At 41.7% G+C, this 22,263-nt stretch overlaps 1 protein-coding gene and 1 pseudogene across 1 annotated transcript; both read left to right on the plus strand.

Annotated features, from left to right (window-relative positions):
- The first annotated feature begins 11,016 nt into the window (after nt 1–11,016).
- Nucleotides 11,017–17,075, plus strand: LOC103708275 (disease resistance protein RGA2-like). The gene is given in 4 exon segments (XM_039116214.1): nt 11,017–13,077; nt 13,079–13,199; nt 13,201–15,036; nt 15,426–17,075. Coding segments are annotated over 3 exon segments (3,780 nt in total). The 5' UTR covers nt 11,017–11,214; the 3' UTR covers nt 14,997–15,036; nt 15,426–17,075.
- A 4,977-nt stretch (nt 17,076–22,052) lies between these two features.
- On the plus strand, nt 22,053–22,263 carry LOC103706743 (annotated as a pseudogene).

Raw genomic sequence — 22,263 nt, forward strand, 5'->3', positions numbered from 1 at the left:
TATCTCATACTCCTGACACTGGGACACTCATAAATCCTAGGACATTCCGGCCAAGCTCGGATGACCGACAAAGCTCGGATGACCGACAGCTCGAATGCCTCGACAAAGTTCGGGATGCCCCGTGAGTCGACCGTAGAGTCTCAAACTTCCTCGACCTCGGAAAGCATCGCAGGTCGACAGTGCATTCCCAGACCCTTCGACCTTGCGCACGATGCCTCGACAAAGTTCGGGATGCCCCGTGAGTCGACCATAGAGTCTCAAAACTCCCTTAACCTTGGAAAGCGTTGCAGGTCGACAGTGCGTTCCCAGACCCCTCGACCTTGCGCATGATGCCTTAACAAAGTTCGGGATGCCCCATGAGTCGACCGTAGAGTCTCAAACTTTCTCGACCTCGAAAAGCGTCGCAGGTCGACAGTGCGTTCCCAGACCCCTCGATCTTGCGCACGACACCTCGACAAAGTTCGGGATGCCTCGACAGAGTTCGGGATGCTCCGTGAGTCGACCGTAGAGTCTCAAACTCCCTCGACCTCGGGATGTGCCACCAGATCGACAGCAAGCTCGAGCATCCTCAGCCTCACTCATCCCTCAGCAAAAACCAGGATTTCCCGTGTCGGTGACGGTTTTCCCCGACCGCGGAAAGATTGGCAAGAACTGGGACCTTCACGGGCCCTCCAATCTGCAGAAGACATCACCTACGGAAGCGGGTTATATGCTAAAGAATACCCCTTGGAGACGATCACAGAGCGGACTCGGCTCTCAACCTGAAGTGCTCGGCTCCGATGGTGCGGAAGGTACTTCTCACCTAGCACCTACATTGTTGCATTTACTTTATGCACCAGGACGGTCGACAAAATCTCGGTCGAGCTCAGGATCCCCCCAACCAAGGGCAAGATTCCCTACTGAGCCAAATACAAGCCGAAGAACGAAGATGGAGCAGGCTACGCCTTGGCGCAGGGCTTTGACCAAAGCGCCGCCTCGTTCTCCCATGGATGACATTGCATACGGATGCGTCTGTCTCCAGGCCAAAGAACGCCTCTAAGAGCTGACTGCAGAGCAGAATCAGCTGACCGCAAAGCGGATTTCCAACAGTGAGAAAGGTACTCCTCACTCAGCACCTATGCTATTGCGTTCATTTGCTTACGCTATAATGTTCAACAAAATCCCGACTGAGCTCGGAACCCCCCCCCCCCCCCCCCCCCCGACCAAGGTTGAGAGGTCCGTCTGATGTCTGCCTGAGCCAACTGCAAGCCAAGGTCTACTCAACCTTAGGCATGTCTTCACCGCTAGCTTACAGGCTGATCTATGCAGATCCCTGAATAAAGACACCGCCGATCTTAGATATCGGTCTAGGCTGGTGCCTACTTGCGGCGACAACCTCAAGCCTAGATATTCTAACCAAGCCCAGCAAACCGAGTCGTTGTATTTCGGTTCTGCTAGCTAGTACGCAAAACCGGATTTGGGGTTAATTATCGCGAAAGCCTTCGCAACGCCCAAACTCTGGTTCACAATCCCATCGGGGACCGACTTTGAAACTTCTGCGAGCCTATACCCGTAAAGCCGAGCCTAAAGACTCGGCCAAGGCCTCCCGAGAGGTTAACCCCTCCAAGGGAAAAAGACCGAGCTCGACGCTCCAAAAATTTGGATCCAGGTTCAAGAGCTCGGCAGAATTTGATTCCGAGCTCAAGGGCTCGGCAAGATTCGAGTCCGAGCTCCGGCCAAAGCACGAACCCGAGCTCAAAAACAATTAAAGCTCGGAACGGATTCCTATCAGACCTAAGTTCGGAACATTCCCTAATGGGCCTATGCTTACCGAGCCCGGAAACTTGTTGAAGGGAACTAAATCCAACTGATCAAAAACCTACTCACATAGAAGAAAAAGACAGAATAGGCGCAAATTTAGAATGAACTTAGAAAAGAGACTTTCATTGATGAAAGCCCGAAGGCTAAGTACAAAACTCAGATTCGGTCGTACACTTTTAGGGGCCGACCTTCCTTACAAAAGAACGAACAAAGAAACGAAGAGGGTAAACCCCAAGAGGAGGGCACTGCTCATTGGTCGTCCGCAGCCGTCGCCTCGGCCTGGGTCACGTCAGCAGCTTGTGGGGCAGCGTCAGAAGCTCCTTCGATCGCCGAAACTTCACCCTCCTTGGCCGTCGGGGCTTCGGCCCCGTCCGGGTCTTCGGGCGCGTTGAGCCCCTCGACCCCTGCTCCGGGTCGGAGTAGATTGAGGTCGAACTCGGGGCAGAGCTGCCTCAGCTAATTTCGAAAGTCGTTAAAGCTGCGGATGAGCCCATCCACAGCCTCCTCCTCTTCCGATTCTTGGAAGAGTTGGACCGCCCTTTTTGCCTCCTCTTGGGCCTTGGGGTGAACCTCCTTCACCTCCTGCTCGCGGATAGCAAGCGCCGAAGTGGCCTCGGCCAGACGCGCCTTTGCAGCGCGCACCTCTGACCTGGCCAGGGCGTGTGCGCCCTTCTCCTCCTCGAGCTCGGCGTTCAGGGCCCGAATCTCGCTCTCGGCCGCCTCCAACTTCGCTTGGAGCACCTTTTGCTCGGCCTCGGACGCAAGGCACCTCGCCTCGGCCTCCTCCCGCCCACGCTGATGCCTTCGGGCCCGGTCCCGATAGTCAGTGATTATATGCATCAGCGTCTCGATCTCGTGGAGGTGCTATAAAAGAGATAAGAAACGAGTCCAAACCAATTCAAAACAAACTTTGCACAAATGAAAAGGCAAAACTTACCCGGATGGCAGAACAAATGGTCGCATCCATGAAGGCGCCATAATTCATGGACCGGATTCTAGCCTGGTCGGCCGGGAGCAGCGCAACCCGAAGAACTTCGCGCGCCGTTTGGGGATTATCCAGGAACGAATCGCCCTCGAAGACTGCCCAACCAGGAGCATAGGGCATCCTCTCCTGGTGACCTTGATCCCCCGATGGGCCCGGAGGACTGGACCTTGTTGGGCTCAGTGGATGCGGCTCCGCAACTTCCTGACTACTACCAGGCTCGGGATCGAGGAGTTGGGGTCGGACAGGCGGCCAACCCGGTCGTTGTGAGATAGGTGCGGGGCATGCAAGCGCGAAAGCCCCCGTTGAGCTCATACCCCCTTGATCGAGGCTCGGAACCTCCGTCCGAGCAGGTCCGGCCGCTCTCGCCCCGGCGACCGCGCCAGACGAAAAATTGGTCTCTTTCCTGGGCTCGAGAGGGACCCCACCAATTTCGGCCGCCCTCTTCTGAAACCGAGCGTACAGGGCCGAATCCTTTGTCACCATTTTTGGAACGTCTGAGAGCGAAAAAAATAAAAATAAAGAAAAAGGTCAAATATTAGGAAATAAGAGGCCAAGCAGAAAAATATAAATAAAAACTACCCTTACCCTGAGGGCGCGCCGAGCTCAGGCCAACATTGACCAGAGCATCCTCGCTCACGAGGTCGTTCAGTAGAATGTTCTTCTCGAGGCCGCAAAGAGCATTGAGGATCTTCTGCTCGCCCTTGGATAGGATGGGGAGCTTGTTGACGGTTTTGAGCCGGGCTTGCTCCCACCGAGGATTGAACCCCCACATCCGCTCGGAAGACAAAAAGAAAAACTTCTCTTTCCATCCGTGAATGGATGAAGGAGCACCCCGGAAAAGTGGTCGACCACCCCGAAGGGCAAGGTAAAGCCACTCTTCGTCACCCGGGTTGGACTTCAGTAAGAAGTACCCCTGGAAGACATTGACGGAGGTCGGCATCCCGTGCAAAAGGCACAAGGATAAAAAACCGACTATGGTCTCCACGCATTCGGAACGAGTTGCGCCGGGACAATTTGATATGTCGCCAGCAACTCGTTCACGAACCCGTGAAGAGGGAACCGCAGACCGGCCCAGAGTGACTCTGTATACACTCCGATCCGGCCCGGAGGGGGCCTTGTCACCCGATCTCTCGCCCCCGCGGGTTCCAAGCGGAACCCGCGCTGAGGAAAGAACCATGCCTCAGCCATTTCCATCTCCTCGACACTAATGGTGGACCCAATCTCGTTGGGACCATGACCCATCCTAACGAGACAAAACAAAAAAAGAAAGGAAGGAAACAAACGAAAACAAGGCCCCCCAAGCAGACGAAGGAGAGCACCTATTAAGATCTTCACCGGAGATGAAGAAAAACTGGAGTGACGGTCCCGGGAGGCCGCCGGAGGAACAGGAAAGGGGATAATTGGAGGGCAAGAAGCAAAGGTCATCAAATAGAAGCCTTCAGGGTCGAGTTGAGGGTTTGTATAAAACAACTTCATTTGCCAAATTTCCAATTCCATAAAAATTAAGGTACAGCCCCCCTTATAAAGAAGTAACCCTCCTCAAACCAACATATTGCAGTAACAACAAAATAATCATTATAAAAGCAGCTTGCTAATGGAACATCAACTACCTAAACAAGATGACAAAAAAAATACTTGAGAAAACAATCAACAGATTATCAACACCTGCGAATGAAGATTTAGATATAACAACCAACAGGAATTCATAATGGTGCCAGACCTAGAAAACCAACCAATATCGGAGCCCTTATTCTACCTAAAATACTCTAACATCAGAACATCAGTACACAAATCATACACTGGAAAAAAAAAACAAAATCATATATGCGAAAATCACAAACATGTAGGTTGTGGTAACAATACTTCTCTGATGCACCACAAAACCATGACTCATCAAGTATACCAAAATGATATAATAACACCAACAAGTTACCAATATGCAACAAACATTGCTTCAACCAAAAACAAGAGATTCTAAATCAACCTGAAAATTAATCAATCACAGAACATTTCAAATTCTTATAGAAAAATCAATATTAAAGGATGCAGATCATCAAAAAAAAAAACAGATCATGAAAAATTCTTGAAAATCTAAATCACTAAAAGAGGATCCCTCAAAACCCCTGCTCATAGAGCCTCAAATCCCAGAACAAAGGCAACAAAGACCAAATAAGAACATATGCTCCAGCTTATAAGAACCCTAGAACATCTACCAAAAGCATCCCTAGTTCCACCATATCATCGGAACAAATTAAATCAAAATTATGAAACCTAGATCAAACTAGCAGCCACAGGACACTCTAAATCCTTTTCAAGAAATCCCAAATCTGTAAATTAAAGGTCACAGATCCTCAAAAAAGAACCAATCGTTCTTAATTCCAGAAACCTTAAATCAAATTGTTAACCAAAGACCTCAATCGTATAATCAACAAAAGAATCCTATAAATCGATCCTTATCAATACTGGAAACCCTAAATCAAATTTTTGACCGAAGACTTATTTCCTTTCAAGAAATCCCAAGTCTGTAAACTAAAGGTCACAGATCCTCAGGTAAGAATAAATCATTCCCAACTTTGGAAACCCTAAATCAAATTGTTGAGCGAAGACCTAAATCAAATTATCAACCAAAGAATCCTATAAATCAATCATTCTCGATACTGCAAACCGTAAATCGAATTGTTGACCAAAGATCTTGGCCATGCTTGGGGGAGCTGTTGGTAGTAGAGCTTTTGAAAGTAGAGCTGTTGGAAGTAGAGCTGTCTGAAGTAGAGCTTTTATAAAAAGTTGTTTATTGTTTGATAACTATATTTCTAAAGTGTTGTGGCACTTTAACATATATTTGGTAAACAAACTGAGAAAGTACTTTTGTATGACAAAATGATCTTAAAGGACATTACTAGTATTATACAACAGAGTATAATAAAATATAATATATATTAATATATAAATATATAATATTAATGTAATGTAATATAATATTATTATAAAATAGTACTATAATATTGTATACTATAGGATAATAATCTAATATAATATTAAATTATTTAACATAACATATCAATATATTATGATATAATGTAATATAATATTATATTCATAGTATAATACAATAATAATATTATAATTATTTGTGTAAAATTATTTTTCACCCTTCTGATGACTATTTATCTCTCTAACAAATTTTCTAGCTAGATGATAAAATTAGTTAAATAATTACTAATATTTATTTTTATTTATTTACTTATTTATTTATTATTTTATGTTATTGAAATATATTTATTTATAATCTTATTTATTTATTTATTTATTTGTTCATTTATATACATATTTATTTATGTATTTATTTATTATCTTATTTATTTATTTATCATCATAGAGGAAAGATTATTTACCATTCATTCATCATTTTCCATTTTAATTTGTTTATTTATTGTTATTTCATTTCATTTAAATACATCTATTATCTTAATTTTCTATTTATTTAATTATATATTTATTATTATTATTATTTGTATTATTTTTTTTCTTCTCTTCTCCTCTTCTTCTCTTTATTTTATTTATTTATTTTATCTCTCCTTCCCTCTTTCTTCTCCTGCAAGGGGAGATCGAGCTCGAGAGGACCGGGCAGCGGCCGACAGCGCCCCCTCGGCCGCACCTGTGGCTGACACCCGCGGCTGGGCCTGCGGCTTCACGGTAGTTGTGCGGAATTCGACCGTTTTCTCCCTTGCTTCCCTGGAGCTCACTTGTTCCGAGAACCCCCTCCTCCCTATTTCCTCCTTGCCCTCGGACCGAGATGTTGCCAGATTTGGGCACTTCAGTGACCTGATGTTCGCCGCCGTCCTCGCTCATGCTGGGTTCTACCTCCGGTATCCTCCGTCGGCGCCTCTCCTCGTTCCGAGAAACCCCTCGTCCTTGTTTCCTCCTTGCTCTCGACCGGGATGTCGCCAGATTTGGGCACTCCGGTGGCCCTCGGACCGGGATCTAGTTCTTTCAAGAAACCCCAAGTCAGTAAATTAAAGGTCACAAATCCTCAAATAAGAACAAATGATACCCAAGTCTGAAACCCTAAATCAAATTGTTCTCCAAAGGCCTTAATCAAATTATCAACCAAGAACCCTATAAATTGATCATTCTCAATACTGAAAACCCTTAATCAAATTGTTGGCCGAAGACCTATTCCTTCCAAGAAATTCCAAATCAGTAAATTAAAGGTCCTCATATAAGAACAAATCATTCCAAATTCTAGAAATCATAAATCAAATTGTTGATGGAAGACCTAAATCAAACTATCAACTAAAAAATCCTATCAATTGATAATTCTCAATTCTGGAAACCCCATATCAAATTGTTGATCGAAGATCCAAATCAAATTATCAACCAAAGAATCCTATAAATCAACTTCGAGAAAACCCAATTCAGGACTTCAAGAATCTCCAATTGAAGAAATCAAAGACCAAGTACCCGAACAAAAATCCAAATACAAGTGAAAGAATCGTAAAATCCCAAAAATAACGGCTAAAGAGCCGTAAAATCGTCCAAAATATCTAAAAACCCTAAAATCCTCCTAAACAAGATATGACAGAGAAGGAGAAGAACAACGCACTGAGAGAACGGCCGAAAAAAACCATGAGGTCCCAAGTATTTATAGTTGGAGACATGGTGAAGGAACGATTTAGATTAAGCTAATCTAGTAGCAATCAACGGTGCGATTGGGCACGCTTTTCTTATGACGGTTCGGGGTACGGCGGTTTCCGCCTCTGGTCAGTTTAAAATTCGGACGTTCTTTTGGGACAGCTAACTGACACGTGGCTTTGTCCATGAAACCAAACATGCCTCCAGCGAACCTTCATCTCGGACAAAAATAAATAAAGAAATAAATATCTGCTTTCTTTCTTTTTTCTTTTTCTTTGATCCTTTATTTCGTAAGCTAGAAATGCCAAACCTTTTTATTTCTATTTTTTTATATAAGAGAGATACCCCTGGTTGTGTATCTTTGACAAAAGAAATAAATTTGTTTTTTCATGCAAAATCAATAATTAAGGATACCTTTTAAGCAAAGTTCATGGGGTTACTTAAATAAAATTTTTTTTGCTCAACCAAAAAAATTTGTAGTAGAAAACTTTTTGTTGAGAAAAAATATCTTCAAGGGTTTCAAAGCAGCTTTTATAGGGTCGGTTTCTTGCAGTTGTAGAGTTTAAAAGGAAATTAAAATCATTACTGAAGGCTACAAAACCAGTGACTTTAGTTATAAGTCGATATAGGTATAAATATTAACTTGCCTCTTTTTTTTCTTTCTCAATCCTCAAAATTTTATAAATCTTGTTCAAGAGGAAAAAAGAGTGCAGGGATTTATGGTGATAAAGCAAAATTATTTATATAGAAGGTTTGTTTATAAAATTAGAATAAAAACTAAAATTTGCATGCATGAGTATGCGCGTTTGCGGTAATAAAGCAAAATTATTGATATGCATACAAATTTTGTTTCAAGAAGATAAATGTAAGCATGACATTTGTTTCGAAACAATATTTTTTTTTTAAAAAAAAAACTAAATGTTCATGAATTATACAAATGTAAACAAAGTTTTTTTCGAAAAATTAAGTAAAAAAACATGAAGAAACTAATGAAGGTTAACCTGCATCCAATTAACTAATGAATAAACTATTCATACAATGGCTACTCGCATAAAGTGACAAAAGATGGGAACTCGAGAGAACCACCATGAAGTAATTCATGACTCCTAACACTGAATGCCTAACTCGAGGTGAAATTAGTTAACCATCTGGCCACCTCCAACAATACATCAGATTCTCCATTTTTACTGTTTGGAGTTCATTTCATAATAATATGCTTTTATGGAGCACTAGTCTCAAACAAAAAAAGCGCGTATATCAAATTCCAAATATTGTACATCTCCAACTTCAAAACTTTTATATGTTTATGTACAGGTTTCCAAGCGCAAACTAAATAACATGAAGAAAAGAATTGACTTTTTGCATCCAACAGAATCAGTCTCAACTCTGAGATCTCATCAAGGCAACGCTACAGGCATTCTCCAATTTTGGAATTCAACCAAATCTCTGTTAACAATTGTCCTGTTGTGGAGCCAAAATATTTCTGCAGACTGGTGAAATCGCCTCACTCTTCTCCGTAGTTCCCACATGATCCCCACCATGGTAGAGCATGGCTTAGTTTCTGGGGCATGCATAAAGCCAAAGGCATCTGACCTGCCTGCCGTGAGCTAACATATACCCTCTATCTCTTCATCTGACAAGGTAAAAGCTCTAGTATTACAAGCCGCAAAAACGCCTGCAGCAAGTCAGAAACTAAAAGAAACAGGTTCATGATGAGCAACCTCACCCGGTATGCTTTCTAGGTACTCCAGGAGTAGATGGTCATTTGATGGATATCTGAGAGCAGCCAATCACGTTCTGATGAAAATGTAGTTCTACTACCACCGAGGTGGTAGCACGGTGGGAACGGAGCTTTGATTCCACCAGAGTGGCCCAGGTTTGAAACGCGCGAGCGTCGATTAAATGTGGGGACCGGATGCCTCTCGCTTAGTTTGTTTGGTGGAATCGCTATCTGGTCTGCCGGATTTTTAGGTGTTGCTGGTATGACGTACTCATACGTGAGCTTCCCACGGGTCGGGGAGGGTATGAGTAAAATTTGTCTACCCGTATCGAACATTCTCCAGCTGGAGGGAGGGTGCAGTGGGGGTTGCTACGCGGGTGAGGTTCTCCTCACCCCCTCTTCTCCTTTTTTTCACAAAAAAAGAAAAAAAAAAGAAGAAGAAGGTAGTTCTACGGATAAGTGGGACGCATTCCTGTTTCAAGTCTTTCCTGCATTATTAAGGTTTCGCAGATGCTTAACCTATGCTCCCAGCGCACATATTACATACTAAAATATTCATCCTCAGATCAGGGTGTTAGAAGTACCACCCAGTCTTCCCCAATAAGTTCTAGCCAGCAATACTTGCACAGTTCGCCTTCAATACATGCATATTATAAGAAGGAGAATGTGCTAGTAGGAGCACTCTCCTTACTTGATTTATGAGAACTCTTCTGGAGTGAGGGGTGCGGTCGCACATGTAACAAGAGGTGCACAGCATAAGCCATGGGAAGAGTTAGTTCTGTACAGGATATATTCTCTTATAGTTTTATAATCATGCAAAAATATGTGTTCACTAAAATTACACATCTGTATGATGTGAAAATATGGTGTGCTCAAGGATGCAAAAATTCTGGGGATTTTGTGCATGTCTCTCTGTATGCGCGTCTCTGAGAGAGAGAGATAGACCACAAAATAAGCTTCATAGAACCGAAGTGTCCGTGATGACTCGCCACGTGGAGCTAGGCAGCCCAGCGAGCTTCAACTCTGGAGATTCCAACTGTTCATGAAGTCAATGTGCTTGCTGTATTGAGGTATTAAGTAAAAGATATAATCGAAACAAAACAGCCATGCAAAAATTGTGCAGAGGGGTCTATACAGACGCTAGAAGAGAGAGAGAGAGAGAGAGAGAGAGAGAGTATCTAACGTCATCTCATGAACAAAATTTACATATTTTATGAGCAACCGTCAAGATAAACCACTCCCAAAAGCTTGCAATATAATGCAAGCTATATTGGTTTCTCTTGTTTAGTTGAGACATTGAAGTTGGCATATACCAAGACAATGATAGAATTCATCTATTGAAAGTCGTGAGGCAAGGTTTGGAAAACTCGCGGCAACACCAAAGGTAGCTCTAAATGGATATGATTGCTAATGAAGATTCATAATCCGACCCCAAATGTTTGGAGATATGATTCATGGTTATGGTTTTATATGTGTAGGATTTTAAAGTTGAAAGATCCTCAATTGATGAGAAAGAATCTCAAAGTGCCACATACATCTTAAATAAATGTACCTTCTTTAATCCTTCATTTAATCCACTATCCGGTACCACCAAGAGAGATGCCTGTCCCCCACAAAAGTCCATGGAACCAGATACCAGAACTCCATGCAAAGCAAAGCTAATGCTTTCTTGACTACTCTGCGACGTTTGGTATCACATTCTCCTTTGGACTTCTTTTGGCTCTCTCGTGTTTCTCATGGTTTTAGAACAGATAAATTCCGCCACTCGAAGTTGCTTCTATCCCATGTATGGTGTGTGAATTGTAGACCAGAATTATTCTATCCGTTACCACCAAGAGAGATGCCCCCCACAAAAGTCCATGGAACCATATATCAGAACTCCATGCAAAGCAAAGTTCATGCTTTCTTGACTAGTCTGCGACGTCTGGTATCACATTCTCCTTTAGACTTCTTTTGGCTCTCTCTTGTGTTTCTCATGGCTTTAGAACATATAAATTCCTTCCCTCTAATATTTCCCATTCCCCAAAACTTCGCCTCAGAGATCATAGCTTTGGTTCTCCAATCATCTTCTAAAATCATGGCTGAGTTAGCGCTATCAGCTGCCAGTCCTATTGTCGAAATGGTGGTGAAGAAGTTGGCATCTGGGTTATGGAAGGAGCTGGCACTGGTGCGGAGTGTTTACACCGACTTGGAGAATCTGCAGAGTGACTTATCGGAGATCAAGAACGTGCTCGATGATGCAGAGAAGAAATCTGACACTCTGCGAGGTTGGTTGAAGATGCTCAGAGAAGCAGCTTTTGATGCTGACGATTTGGTCGACGAATTGCAGACTGAAGCGCTGCGGCGAAGAATGGAGGGACATGACCACATGACTGGAAAGGTGCGTGACTTCTTTTCCTCAAACAATCCAATTGCATTTCGATATAAGATGGCCCGCAAGATAAAAGAGATTACGGAGAGATTTGATAAAATTACAAAGAAGATCGGGGATTTTAATTTGATGGGGAAATCTGACTCAGATAAGCCTGTGGACCGTGAAACCAGCTCATTAGTGGTTGAATCTAAAATTTATGGAAGGGTTGAAGATGAAAAAGTGGTCATGAATTTCTTAGGTGGCTCCGACAAGGACAAAAATATCTCCATCCTTTCAATAGTTGGCCTTGGTGGTGTTGGAAAGACTGCCCTTGCTCGATTAGTCTACAATAATGAGAAGATTAAGGAGAAATTTAAGCTTCGAATGTGGGTGTGTGTGGGCCAAAATTTTGATGTAAAAGTGATCTTGCGGGCAATGATTGAACAACTTCCAAATGAGAAAAGCAGTTCCTCAATCTTAGAAACCATGTCATTATTGTTGCAAGAAAAATTGAGAGAAAAAAGATTTCTTTTGGTTCTAGATGATTTATGGAATAGTCAGGAATCGGAGTGGGAAAGACTAAAACCTTTGTTCCTAGATGCCCAATTAGGAAGCAAGATCATAGTAACGACACGCATTGAAACTGTTGCTTCTGCTGCATCTACAATCGGAACCGTCTCGGTACATAAACTGCAAGGGTTACAAGATGATGATTGTTGGACTCTGTTCAAGCAAAGGGCATTTAGGTCTGACAGGGAAGAAGATGACGCAGAATTGGTGAAAATTGGAAGGGGAATCATTAAAAAGTGTGGTGGTTTGCCTTTAGCAGCAAAGGCTCTTGGAAGTCTGATGTGCACTAAAAGAGAGAAGGCCCAGTGGCTAGCTATCAAAAACAATGAGATTTGGAAGTTATCTGAAGATAAGATTGGAATTCTTCCAGAAGATAAGATTGGAATTCTTCCTGCACTAAAGTTGAGTTATGATCATTTACATCCTCACTTGAAGCGGTGTTTCACTTACTGTTCTGTGTTCCCTAAAGATTATATTTTTGAAATAAAGAGATTGATTCAGTTGTGGATGGCAGAAGGACTCATTGATTTATCAGATACTTCTCAAAATGCAGAGGACATTGGCAAGCAATACTTCCACAGTCTATTGTGGAGGTCATTTTTTCAAGATGTTCAAATGGACACATGCAAGATGCATGATTTAGTCCATGATCTTGCATGTTCCCTCACAAAGGGTGAATCTGAATCTTTGGTCATGGAAATGGGCAGGAAAATCATTCCACATGAATGTCGCTATTTATCAGTTGTGCTTGATAATGTGTCATCAATAACTTCTATTTATGAAGCGAAAAAGTTGAGATCACTTTTTTTGTTGGGGAAGCTGTATTATGGTATTGATGAAATTTTTTTCAATATAACAAAAAAAATCACCCAAATACGTGCATTGGACTTGAGGAATAGTGGAATTCAAAAGTTGTCTGATAAAATGAGCAGATTAAAGCAGTTACGGTTCCTTGACCTATCATATACTGAGATCACAACATTACCTACCTCAATCACGAGACTTTACAATTTGCAAGACATTGAACCTCCAACGATGCGACCAACTACAAGAGTTGCCTGAAGGCATAAGTAATCTAAGCAACCTCAGACACATAGATATATCATGGTGTGATCAAGATTACAACATTACCTACCTCAATCACTAGACTTTACAATTTGCAGGAATTGAACGTCCAAGGATGCCGCCAACTACGAGAGTTGCCTGAAGGCATAAGTAACATAAGCAACCTCAGACACATGGATACATCAAGTTGCTACAAGTTGCCTTTCATGCCTCGTTTCCTGGGCCAGTTGACTAACCTTGAGACACTAGGGATGTTCATTGTTGGTTGGGAGAATGGGCGTACCATCGCAGAGCTGGAACATCTGAACTCTATTCACGGTAAGTTAGAAATTACAAATCTGCATAATGTGAAGGATGCGAAAGAGGCTACGCAAGCAAATCTAGGGGCAAAGAGCAGATTGAATAACCTGAAGCTTCAATGGAACAGAGCTCCGGAACCATCATCGACAGAAGTGGAAGTGGCAGCGGTTGTATTTGAAAGGCTCCAACCTCATCATAATCTAAAGGTGTTGGATGTAAGTTGTTATATGGGCATCAGATTACCCATTTGGATGGCAAGGGCAGAGCTAGCATCATCTTCCTTTCCAAATCCAGTTCGGCTCATATTGTGGAGTCTCGAAAGGTGCGAACATGTTCCATCACTCGGTCTATTGCCCTTGTTAAAGCATCTCACAATGGGTGAAATGCATGCTGTGAAGAGAATCGAAGATGAGTTTTATGGAGACGGTGGCGGCAATGCATTCCCGTCGCTAGAGGCGTTGTGTTTATCGGACATGCCCAATTTGAAGGAATGGCATACGAAACCAATGATGGGATCCGGAGGAAGGCAGATGGCATTCTTTCCTCGCCTTTCTCAATTGTGGATAGACTCATGCCCCGAATTAATGGCGCAACCATGTATCCCGTGCTTTGTGGAGGATCTTCGCATAGAAATGAGCAACGAGATGCTCTTATCAGCAGGGAGCCTTGCAGGGTTGTCCAAACTCAAAGAGCTGGAGATTCGGGAATGTGGAGTATCGTTGTCGTCATCATCTAGGTGGTGGGATGGGCTGCAATACCTCACTGCCCTTGAGAAGCTACAAATTTGGGGATGTGATGAGCTGACTTGTTTGCCTGAGGGTATTATGTACCTGGCCTCACTCCATACCCTTCATTTAGATCAAAATAGAAATTTGAGGAGTCTAGAGGGGGGAGGAAGGAAGCAGCAGCAGCAGCCCACCCCCATCTTTCCTGCACTGCAAGATCTATCAATTAGTAAATGTCCCAACTTGGCAACGCTGCCAGATGGCCTGCAATACCTCACCACACTCCAAGCGCTCTACATCGACATCTGCCCCAAGCTGGTGCTGCCAGATGACCTGGGGCACCTCACTACACTCCAGAAGCTACGTATCTCCGACTTGCCCCAACTGGCAATGCTGTTAGATGGCCTGCAAAACTTCATTGCACTCCAACACCTGGAGATCTACAACTGTCCCCAGCTGACAATGCTGCCAGATGGCCTGCGGCACCTCACTACACTTCGAAAACTAAAGATCTACTGCTGCCCTCAGCTGGCAAGGCTACCAGATAGCCTACAAGACCTAACTGCACTCCAAATGCTATACATCGATGACTGTCCTCAGCTGACAATGCTGCCAGATGGCCTGCGACACCTCAATGCACTCCAAATGCTGCATATCTACCTCTGCCCCCAGTTGGCGAGGCGATGCAAGAGGAAGACAAGCGAGGACTGGCACAAAATTGCTCACATTCCAGACATCAAAATCTGGCCAGAAGAAGATGAGAAAGAAAGCAGCAAGCCATCATCTACCTTCGCAAAGAAATTCCTAGGTCAGTTTGGGTGCGCACGCTACACGGGCCATAGCTGAGGCGCCAATAGCGCTATCTATCGGTGAACTGCCTTTATTGGTGCGTCACTTTTCCTTTTTGGCTTTCTTTCTTTGTTTTTTTATTTTATTTTATTTTTCTGCACGCACTGTTTGTTCTCAAACATCGGATATAAGGGAGAGAAGCGGAACATATTTTCCTTTTTTTTTTTGCACTCACTGTTTGTTACCTCCCGTTCTTTATTATTTATTTTTATGTACAAATTTAATTTAAAATGCATATTTTAGGTTTCAATATGACTGTTGGCATGCTGCTGAAAAATTGTTAGATTCATCCAAATATATGCTTGTTTATTTTCATATATTTTACCATTTTATATGAAATTTGTGTGAGTGATTGGAAAGATTCATGTACTTTTACTCCACCATGCGATCTCCAATTTGGTTTTCTCCCTTATTTTCTATGGACAGGTCTTCCTAGACTGCTGCTTTGGTTCGAGGAACTCAGCTATCATCAACTTTAAGGACCTTGGGATCATGCCAATCTACCTTTAAAGCCTGACAGATCTCTAGAGCCTGCAAATCTTTTATTACCTCTGGAGAGATGATGTCAGGAGGGTGGAGTCAGAAATTAGTACCAGAGTGCTTGCCTTCCACTCCTAAACAAAAGATATCCTTGTTTGCTTCTGTTTCTATTTATTTGGTCTTCTGTCTTGTGCTGCTTATTGTCATTACCATGAATAATGTCACATTTTTTTTCTCCTCTACTTTTATTTTTAAAATATAGCAGGGTTCTATTTGTATATATCACTCAAATTATATTGTCAGAACGCCATCTAAGATTTTTGATGTCCCCTTGTTTTTTGCTTTGTCATTTATCATTTTCTCAAACGGGAATTCCCGCTGTTCCTTTGGATTGTATTCCAAGAACAAAGAAATTCAAAAGATTGTTGATCGTTTACTATGTGGCCTCTGCCTTGCACATTTGGCTTCTTTTCTTGTTGTACAGTCTTTATGAATTATTAGTTCAATTGTGCTAATCATACACAACTTGATCTTGTCACAGAAGGCCAACCACTACGGTGAATCTTAGACAAATTTCTGTGAACAATGGATTCTCCGAAGATTTTTCTCTGCTAGATTCAACTTTGGACTTTTAGTAGTCGATCTAATTGGGTCTTGACCCTATGTTAGAATCGACGAGTATAATAAATTAAACCTTATTCTCAAGTGCAGCTAAAAAAAAGGCAGAATTTATAGATGAAGAAGAATTATTTAAAGGGGGTTATATTCATTTGTGATTACTTATTGTGAGAAACTGACTAGTTAGCTTGAGGTATTATGCAGGACAATGAGCCTTCACTATGAAACGCCAATAGATAGCTCGTGACACCTCACAACTCTCCAAGAACTTATGATCAGGCTGCTACCCCAATTTGGTGAGGTGATACTAGGGAGAGAAGAGAATACTGGTACATGATTGGTCACAACCCAGATGTTGGAATCATTCCAAACGAAATTTGCCCATCAGTAGAAGAGGAAACAAATATAAACGTTGAAAAATCATCCAAAAACTGCTGTACAGGAATCAAACAGAGAAGAGAGGAGCAGAAGATCTACTGCTGCTTAACCTATCAGACAGTTGGGATTGGCAACCTGCATGTTTGGGTCAGGCTGAAGCAATAGAACATAACTATCTTTGTTGGTTCATCATCTTCCCCCTTGCTTTTCTTTCTGCTTTCCCCCTTAAGAAAATGCCAAAACATTTACACTTTGTAATGGCGAAACTTCATGCTTATCTGTTTCATCAATAATCTTATTATGTTGCTTTGCACGCTTGCTTTCAAATTCCAAGAATATTGCCTCTTAGTTGATACATGCATCCTATATTTTTTTTTTCTTGGAATCTGTTAACGTCTGTTTGCTAATTAACTCTTCTTTTTTTTTGCATTCTGTAGGAATTCGTAAAAAGTCTACATTTTCCACCCCTTACAATCTCAATACCCACTCTAAATCTTGTTGTGCAGTTTTTATTTCCTAAACAAAACATCAACTTGAATGCTGTTTAGCATGCTCTTTCTAAATATTCAAAATCAGTAGCTACAAGCCGATGCCTAGGGAGGCACCACCATGTATGGGGGTGGTTCTATATACACCCCCCCTATTGCTCAGGACACCCCCAAAAATTAAAAAAAAATTAAATACTCTCTACACCCCCCCATTTGCTAAGGACACCCCTAAAAAATTAAAAATTCCTAAATTACCCCCCACCCTCCCCACCCCCTCACCTAAATTGCTCTCTACACCCCCCAAACCCCCCCCCCACCCCGCTCTTCCCCTCCAAAACACCTCGCCAACGCCCAAAACCCCCCCGTTCCCCCTTCTCCCTCTCGTCGCCGGCATTCTCCCGATCTCCGACCATCTCGCCGGCTTCTCCCGGAACCACCTCGCCGGCTTCTCCCGAAATTTTTTTTTTTCACGGTTCGTGCTCCGTTCGGCACTGGATCGCCGAACAAAAGGCTTCTGTTCGGCTGAACAGTGCCGGACAGAAGCCTTCTGTTCGGCACTGTGCAGCCGAACAGATCTGTTCGGTTGAGGGTTGCCGAACAGAAGGCTTCTGTTCGGCACTGTTCAGCCGAACAGAAGCCTTTTGTTCGGCGATCCAGTGCCGAACGGAGCACGAACCGTGAAAAAAAAAAAAATTTCGAAACAAGGTGGAACACGTACCTTTGCGGCCGATTCTTCGTCCCAAATCACTAGTTGCTTGTCCATGCTTCGAATGGGGCTTAAATCTCCTTCAAAGATCGCCTAAACGATGTAAATGGATCGAGGGGTTTAAGGGGGGTTTGAGGGGTGTTTTTTTCTTTTTTCTTTTTAAAACGAAACGGAGGAGGAGGAAGGGGGGGTGTATGAGAAAATTTCAAGGGCAATATGGTAATTACACTAAAGGTTAGTTTGGGTATTTTTTTTTTGGTTTTTGGGGGGTGTCCTTAGCAATAGGGGGGGTGTATATAGAACCACCCTTAGCAATAGGGGGGGTGTATATAGAACCACCCCATGTATGGCCCTTTTATTTCTCTCTGAAAGTATGTTTCTTGTAATCAGGATCCGGATGAAAGACTGTCAAATTTCTCAGAATCTGTATGAATGTTTTTAGAGTCACTAAATTGTCTAATTCTTTCTCTGCAGACATTCTAAGACTAAATTCATTATGCAACATGCCACTGGTGTTCGACAGGACTTGTCAACCACGCTTGAAAGCCATGCATAACTTTGGAATCTGTCAGATTTCTAATTTCTCTTTTCTTCCGGGAAACAATACCAAAAAGGAGAGATGCAATTGTCAGCAATAGAAACTCACTTCCATTTCCACTGATAAAATATTAGTTTATTTTTCTCTGTCAGTATTTATGTTTTTCTGAATTATGTTGCGGAGATGTTCTTATGTAAATCATTTATGTTATACCCGGACAGATCATTCTGAAGATTTTCCCTTATTCTTAGAATCAGCACCATTTGTGATGATTAGTTACATTTTACTTATGCCTACTTCTTCCTCCAAAAGAAAGTTAATCTACTATGGATGCTTGAAAATGATGAAGCTTAATCAGCTTCTATGGGTACATTATCATTTCATGTGTTGCTATCATTTTTTGTATGTGAGCTTTATGTGTGTATTGATATTTATAATGAACAATGTTCCATTTCGAAAAACTAACAAATAATGTTGTAATGCCCAACCCTTTAGCGAACTAGGCAAGGTCCATTTGACCGAACCGGGTAGTCAAACTAGTCAAACTTTCATATATTTAGATTTTCAAAATAACTTATTGGAAGGTACAAAATGCAGAGCTTCTAAATGGTTTATGTACACAAAAGGTATGTTTATCCCAAAAGATAGAAACCTTGATACAAAAAGAGTATCTCTCGCTGCTATCACTGGTAGTGATCTGGAAGAAAAGATAAATAAAATAGTATGAGCTACACAGCTCAGTAAGTAATCTTACATAATCTTATCGGATCAACTATAATGCTAAACATGTTTAATTCAGGTTTTGAGAAGCTAACATGTACATTATTTAACAATTCTTCATGATAAAATATTTCTACCGGTGTTTTATATCAGTGAAAATACAACGTAAAACCGTATACTGGCATGCCATGGTTTACACTCTCGGATACTATGGCAAAGTCATTATCGGCCACTGGCAGGGCCAGCTCAGTCATTCTCGGCCACTGGCGAGGCCAGCTCAGTTGCTTTCGGCCAGTAGCATCTAAGAGCCCATAAGTAGTACCTCTTGTAAGTAGTATTTACACTCTCGGATGCTACGGCAAAGTTATTATCGGCCACTGGCGGAGCCAGCTCAGTCATTATCGGCCACTGGTGGGGCCAGCTCAGTTATTCTCGACCACTGGTGAGGCCAGCTCAGTTGCTTTCGGCCAGTAGCATCTAAGAGCCCATAAGTAGTACCTCTTGCAAGTAGTACACATAGTTAGATGCAATTTATCATCATATCTTATACTTATACCACAATTACTATATTAAGTGCAACTATAGTATCATAATCCATCTCACACATAAATTAACTTGCATGCATAATCCTTTAAAGTCTTAACAAACATGATATACACATGACCCATAAAGTATAAGATTAAAAACATGCTACTTACCTAATTAAATTGCATCAATAACACATCATAAGTTATGTAAGTAAGCGCGTACATGATTCATAACATAATAAGATTAAGGTAGGTTACTTACATACATGATCCATAAATGTAATAAGGCGTATACATGATCCGTAATAAGATTAAGGCAAGTTACTTACATACATGATCCATAAATGTAATAAGATTAAGACAAGTTACTTACAACAATTGGCTTTCCAATTTCTTACGTCCGTGTGACAAATCCTTGATTACCTAAATTAACAACATAGGGGTCACATTATTTCCTATTTATTTCATGATTTTCTAATTTATCATGAATTTACTTGCTTGGATCCCAAGTCCAATTTACCCAATTTGGGGCCCTTGGACTTAATTTAGAACCAGATTGGGTTCACGTAGGTCAATTGGGTCTTTAATTAAAGGATTGGGCCTGGTTAATGATTGGATCTAGCCTTTTCTGACCAATTTGATCTTCTGACTGGGTCAATAGGCTTAGTCCCAAGTCTAATTGGGTTTAATTTTGGCCTAGGGTCAATGTAACTTATTTGGGCTTGAGTCAGGGTCAGCTCGAAGCCAATTTGGCCTTCAATCGGTTGAATTGGCTTTATTTGAAATCAATTAGGTATGTTGTGGCCAAATCAACTTAATTGGGTTCGTACCCAGCTCAATTAGACTCAGGCTTAGCCCAATTCATTCAATTGGGCCCGCTCAGACTTAGCTCAGTTTAATTGGGTTCGGACCCGACATCATTTGGGCTTAGATTTAGCCCCATTTATTTAGTTAGGTTCGGGTTTAAGTCTAATTGGGCTCACCAAGTCATTTTCTTTTTATTTGTGTTGCCCAGTAGACAACCCAGGAGGGAGGGTGAATTGGGTATTAATAAAACTTTGGTACTTTTCAAGTAATCTAATGAGAATTGTGAAAGCTTTCTTGATTTTAATCTAAGAAGATAAATCAACCTATGAATAAAGCAATAAGGAAAAGATGCTCAAAGAACCACACAAACACACGGAATTTTATAGTGGTTTGGAGCCAACCTTGCTCCTACGTCCACTCCCCAAGCCTCACTTGGGAGTTTATTATAATTCCTAGAATTACACCCTGATGTTTTACTAGCTCACAACCTAACTTGTTGTTTTTTCGGGCTTACCAATTACAACCTAAACAATGTTGATTTTACACAGGCTCACCAACAACCCTTAATCCCCTTGATTCAATCTCCTGATCGAATTAAGAGATAAAAAACAGAATATATAAGTTACAACACAATATAAACAATATGAGAAAGGTAGAAGCTCTCAAACAGATTTTATGCTGAAGGTAGATGTAGCTTCTTCTTTTCTAGGTCCTCTCTTGAATGCATCGGTAGTTGAGGATCAGATAATCGAGTCTTGAATGTGAGGAGTACTTCTGAAATCAATGTAAGCGCAGTTCCTCCTCTTTTCCTTTTGAAAAAGGCTCTAAACTTTCTTGTGGGAAGATGTAAACTTGAATGCCCTTCAATGGATGCTTTGTTCTTGTCTCCCACTCCTTTTAAACACTTTTCAAAGCTCTTCTTTTTGAAAAATAGCCGTTAGAGAGAGTAAGAGAGCCGTTCTGATATTACTGTGCAGCCTGACAATATGACCGTTGAGATATGTCTTTTGTAAAAGTGACATGTTTTAGAACATCAGCTATTATTCTCTAGGAGAATGGAATAGACATTCAAGTGTTCCTTTTTTCACTCCTGCCCTCTTGTTGCTTCTGCTTTTTCTTAGAGACTGATAATATTTGTAATCTTTATTTTAGAATTGCTAGATGATATTAGATGCAAAACAGTGTGAAACATTCTCCCAATGATCTCGTGCTTGAGATAATTATAGTAATGCCTTATAATAACCTAATTATTTTTATATATATTGCTGTGCTTGCTTTTCAAGATATTTAAACCCTTTAAATCAACTGATTTTTAAAGGGTACAGGCAAATTTTGTTTTATCTTGCATTTAAGTGATAGAAAACTAGTGTTAAAACATTGTGTAGACATGTAGGATAAATCATATGTCCCAATTCTGTAACCAGCAAGCAGATCCCATCCATGTATGTGCATTTATATGTACCAAAGCAATGCATAACATTGTCTTCTGCTGAAGCCCATAGTGATTAGTAGTGATCATGCCAGCGTCATCAGATCTGATAGTGCACTGCCAGTTATATCTTAAGAAAAATCCACTTCTAATGCTTAATCTATTTCTTTCAAGCTTTCAAAAACATGTTGTCACTGAAAGTATTTTCCACTTGGACTCGTGTTCGGATTTGTTCCTCTCCTTTCTTAATTTATTCTTGATTATCATTGGGGTTCCTTTATCATGTTTGTCCATAAAACCTTAAAAAAACTTATCCCTTTTAATTATTTTTGACTGTGTTCCATGTTATCTTTGTATGCAGCATGGATACTTAAGTTAAGCTTGCTGTTGTGGTTAAAGTGATGGGCTGAACTGGATCAAGAGGTCAGGTGACCCAGGTCAGGGTCAAGTTTTTGGATGATCAGAATAGACTTATCATGCGGAATGTGAAGGGCCCAGTTAAGGAAGGTGATGTCCTTACCCTGCTTGAATCCGAAAGGGAAGCTGGGAGGCTGCACTGATCTGATCATGTCT

This window comes from Phoenix dactylifera, unplaced genomic scaffold (genome assembly GCF_009389715.1).
Source record: "Phoenix dactylifera cultivar Barhee BC4 unplaced genomic scaffold, palm_55x_up_171113_PBpolish2nd_filt_p 000076F, whole genome shotgun sequence".
NCBI lineage: Eukaryota > Viridiplantae > Streptophyta > Magnoliopsida > Arecales > Arecaceae > Phoenix > Phoenix dactylifera.